Here is a 4,678-nt window from a genome sequence, read left to right as displayed (position 1 = left end):
TAATTTTTTTAAAACAAAGATTTCAATTTCCTAAATGTTTGCATAGTTATTTTCAATAGTGAAAATGGTCTTTCCTGAAGAGCTCCATAATGATGAATCTACTTTTATTAAAATTCAACAATCCCTCTAGTTTCACATGTTTTTCTATTAAATTCAATAAAATTAAATATAATAATTCTTACTACAAAATAGCATGTGTAGCCTGATTATGCCCTACTTCATTCATTCGACCATCCATCTTCCCTATCTGATGTAGCTGCATATGTCACCGATGGCTGGGGTGACAAACTACGCATTTCTGAGTGATGACACTAGGGGATTTGTTTATTTTACATTTTTCTGCATTGTTTGGATAATAATATGCATGTGCCATTTTTACTTATTATTTTTTCGGTTTTAATACTGAGTGGACAGGTTTCATACCTGTGCTAGACAACCTTTCAACAGTCAGAGAGAAATGCCTGCTGACCATCATCAGTGAGTCCCTGATAAAATTCTTTCCAGTTAATTCTAAGAAAAGTGAGAGACCATAAATTCTAGGGTTCCAGCATTTACCAACTCTTAAAACATTCACATAAGATCAAAGCAGTCACATAATGCAGTCTGCGTGATGTGATTGCAGTCACGGAGCTCACGGTTCGTGATAACTACCACAGAAGATTTCATTTGCACAACTCTACATTTGGGGTTCAATGCAATAATGCCTCAAGACATTGCTGCATCATTGTAGAACAGATTATCTTCTATTCTATCTTTAATAAGGAAATACTTATAAACCCCCCTTAGTGAAAGAGATAGCCCAAGGACAGGGGAAAAGATTTAGCTCATCTATGTAGAAATACTCCTATCTGTGACTCCAAACTTAATAAGCATTATGTATAAGGGATTTAATATTAAAGTAAGACGCATACCAGCAGAGGTGCCTCCATTGTCTTCATAAACCGATGAATGTTCAGTGTAGTCAGTGACTGTTCCATTAGAGTTTTCCTACATTCCTGGGTGAAGTCCAAGACGGGTTTACAGTGGAAAAAGTAGAGATGTGCATACTCTATATCTTCAGTTCTACAGATAAAAATTAGGCACAGATCTACTTAATCAAGTTCAGTATGTGATCATTCTATCAATACATTTTAATTCTTGCTTCATGTGTGAAGACTGAATTACTATTTTGGCAAAAATGCAATATTAAAATAACACGAACTTAGGTAAAAATGACAAAGGGTATTAAAATAACATTAATATTTTAAACTAAGTACATGAATTATTTAAGCAATTATTTTCTAAACTCTCTCATACAATACTATCTATATTCGGTTATAAACAGATATAAGTAGGGAAGAGTTTCAAAATATTTGTGGAAAATTTCCATTATCTATTAATACAATTTTTCCACAAACTTCTTAAAGCTCCCCTTATGCATATGTATGTGTGCATCCTTTTTAAATAAAAGGCTGTCAAGTTATGGACAATGAGATTATCTTCAAATAGTTGCTTCTCTAGAGCTATGCTAAATAAAGCTCTGTAACACAATTTTTCTAGGTTTAATTTAAACCCAAAGCTGTTTTGAATAAACGTCAGCCAAAACATGCCTTAAGATAGAAACCATGTGACAGTTTGTGGGAGTTGGTGAGCTTTTTTTCTGCAATATTACAAAACTCGGCAAATATGGCTTGTAATTTGAGTTCTGGCATTCCTTTCAATATGATAATTCAAAGATAAACTTGTAGTGGGATAAGTTTTGCCAAAATTAAAATAGCATTTGTTAAACCTCCATATGACATTAGTAGACTTTGGCAAAATATACCAAAATTTTATTTTTAATATGCTATTTTAATTTTTGCTTCATGCTTAAACTGAGCATCCAAGGCACAATGATTTTCAAATTCAATATCAAGTAATTTCTAATAAATTAAATGATTAAGGAAATGCTCACACAAAGATTTACTTAATGTCTACTGTACGTTAGGCCTTGTGCTAAATGTGGGAGACAAGGAATAAGACAATTTAATCCTTGAGGGGCTCAAATACAGGAGATATATTTAGTAAACAGATCATTAACAGAGAACTGTACAAAGTGGTCAAAGCAACATAGAAATAGTACATTCCATCTCAAGTTGGAGAGAAAGAAAGAAAGCAAAAAGATTATTATAGAACTTTAAAAACAGAGAGAAAATGACTTCTCCCATGGAACTAAAACAAATCAGGATTTCAGAGGGAAGAATAGAAAATACACCCAAGTTACAATGAAAGTATATGGCTTTTGAAGGCATTCTGAATAGTTGCATATTACCCAAAGTACTGAGAGCTTAAGGACCCAGCTGAGACTGGATATCTTAACATCTGAATGAATCATTTCTGAAAGGTATTTAATCAGGCATCATTTGGTCACAGGTAAAGAAACCCATGAAATAAATTTATGGAGGAAAAACTGAGGGCACTTACTGAAAATACATAGTAGTATCTCAAGAATCTAAAGGAAAACCCAGTAACTGAATCAGATAAAGAATAAACGTCAAGTCCTTGAACCTGACAGTAACACATTGCAAATGCATAGAGTCCTTCAACCTGCCATTAACACATTTCTGCTCTCAATTCTCTCTGTGGAAATCTCTTCTCTGCTTTATTTATATATGGGAAAAACAATTCCTATATGCAAGACAGTCACACACTATAATCCACTTTTTCCACGCCCAATTCCAAGTTCCTAGGAAATAATCCAGTGGATTAGCTAGTCCTGGGTTGAAATCCACCTCTGATTTAACTAACTGTGATTTGTATGAGACAGAATTAACACCCTTTCTGACAGCACAAAAATTACTTAAGAAGGAAATATGCAGAGAGAACACAAAGTATCGGTGTTCCTATAGCGTGTCACCTTATATCATATATATCCTTCCTTAAAAGACATATAATTTCAAACATACCAGGAACCAAGATGATATAGCAACTAATAGTCTAGCCTTTCTGTTATAGCCTGGAATAGTGTCTAGCACACAGAAGGTACTCAATAAATATCTGTTCAATTCATGAAGAAAGGAAAAGTGTATTTACCCCATCCTAACAGGGAAGCAAGGAGCCCTGGTGGATTCATGCTTACATGTTGGGAGGCTAACTGCTATTCTCTAAAATTGGCCATCACAAAAAAAACAAGATTCAAGTGAAACTGATTTGACCAAAAATGCTCTGTGGTCAGAGAGAACCTTCCAAGGCCATGCCATTGGTGCACTAAGTCAGAGCTAGTTGCTGGATGCTGGCCCAGCAGGAAGACTACATACTACAAAAGCTCCACTCTTCCCAGTGCAATTCCAGTTTTGGGGGGAGCACTCCCTTGCATTATTCCTTTCTGGTTATTTCATGTTGAGAGTATTATGGAAATGTGGAATAAGTAATGTGAAATAGATGAACAACAAAAAAAAACCTTTAAATTTGTGATATGTTACTTATACATACCCAATACTTTCCAAAAGTGCAAATTCTGTCGTTAAAACAAATTGGTAGGTGGTCCCATACACAAAAGCAGCTTCCATGACTGCTCTGTGCTCTGCAGAAGAGACACAAGAGTTAGGAGAGGGCTTGTGTGATTATGACAAATTCTACTCTGAATATTTTTCTTACTCCCCTTTATACACTATTCAAACTACTCCAAAGAGAAAAATAAGCCCTTTAATTAAAAAAATCCTTTGCAGGGATCCCAACTGGACTATGCATGCAGAAGCAATGAACAGTCTATTATTCTATCCAAGGTAAAAGAAGAACTAAAATAGAGTAGAAATGTGGCTGCTTCTTTCTAGTAGTAGGGAACCCACCCACCCACCTGCTTTTGAGTCAATCCTGACTCAGCAATCCTGCAGGACAGACTAGAACTACCCCACTGGCTTTTCAAGGCTGTAAATCTTTTACAGAAGCAGAATGCCACATTTTTCTCCCTGCAGAAAAGCTAGTACATTAGAACCTCCTATCCTTTTGGTTAGTAGCTGGATGCTTTAATCACAGTGGCACCATGACTCCTACTTGTGGCGAAGAACAAGTGACTCCACCATTTAACTTGGTAATATTTTGTATAGTGCGTGGGAATTTTGAGTTCCTTCCAACCTGAGGGCTTTCAACACTATATCAGTGTTTCATTGCTATCAATAAGGTTTCACCACCCAGCTGTTTTGTTTTGTTTTAGAAAGTAGATCACCAGATCCTGTTTCCTAATCTTAGTCTGGAAGCTCCACTGGCACTTATCAACCCTGGGTGAGTCTACTGCATTTGAAATCCTGCTGGCAGAGCTTCCAGTATCACGTAACACACAGTGACCACAGTAAGACAAACTAACAGAAGCATTATATTAAAGAATACAACTAAATCATTAAGCAATATCATGACAAACCAAGAAAATACTGAAGTTGTCAAGGATTTCATTTTATTTGGAGTCATACTCAATGCGCAAGAAAAAATAGCAATAAATCAATGTACTGCATTGGGCAAATGTGCTGCAGAAAACTTCTTTAAAATGTTTATAAACAAAGATGTCACTTTGAGAATTAAGATGTGTTCAACTCAAGCCATGGTATTTTAAATTGCTTCGTGTGTGCGCGCGCACATTCACAAAGGTTGGACAATGAATAAGGAAGAGTGAAGAACTTATGCCTTTGAATGATGATGTCAGAAAATAATGAGTACACTATGGACT

The 4,678-nt window shown here is 35.6% G+C and overlaps 1 protein-coding gene across 1 annotated transcript in view; it reads right to left on the bottom strand.

Moving 5' to 3' along the window:
- TXNDC16 (thioredoxin domain containing 16) overlaps nt 1-4,678 on the bottom strand; it is a 95,344-nt gene that overhangs the window by 51,939 nt on the left and 38,727 nt on the right. Inside the window, exons 8-9 of the mRNA XM_030884875.2 lie at nt 3,451-3,541; nt 912-1,062 (exon numbers count right to left, since the gene is read on the bottom strand). Of these exons, the coding sequence (XP_030740735.1) occupies nt 912-1,062; nt 3,451-3,541 (242 nt within the window). The remainder of the gene's footprint in view (nt 1-911; nt 1,063-3,450; nt 3,542-4,678) is intronic.

Source organism: Echinops telfairi, unplaced genomic scaffold (assembly GCF_000313985.2).
Source record: "Echinops telfairi isolate 266 unplaced genomic scaffold, ASM31398v2 ScPeMD7_18;HRSCAF=68, whole genome shotgun sequence".
NCBI lineage: Eukaryota > Metazoa > Chordata > Mammalia > Afrosoricida > Tenrecidae > Echinops > Echinops telfairi.
Note: the sequence above shows the minus strand (reverse complement) of the source record. Positions and strands in the feature narration are given on the sequence as shown.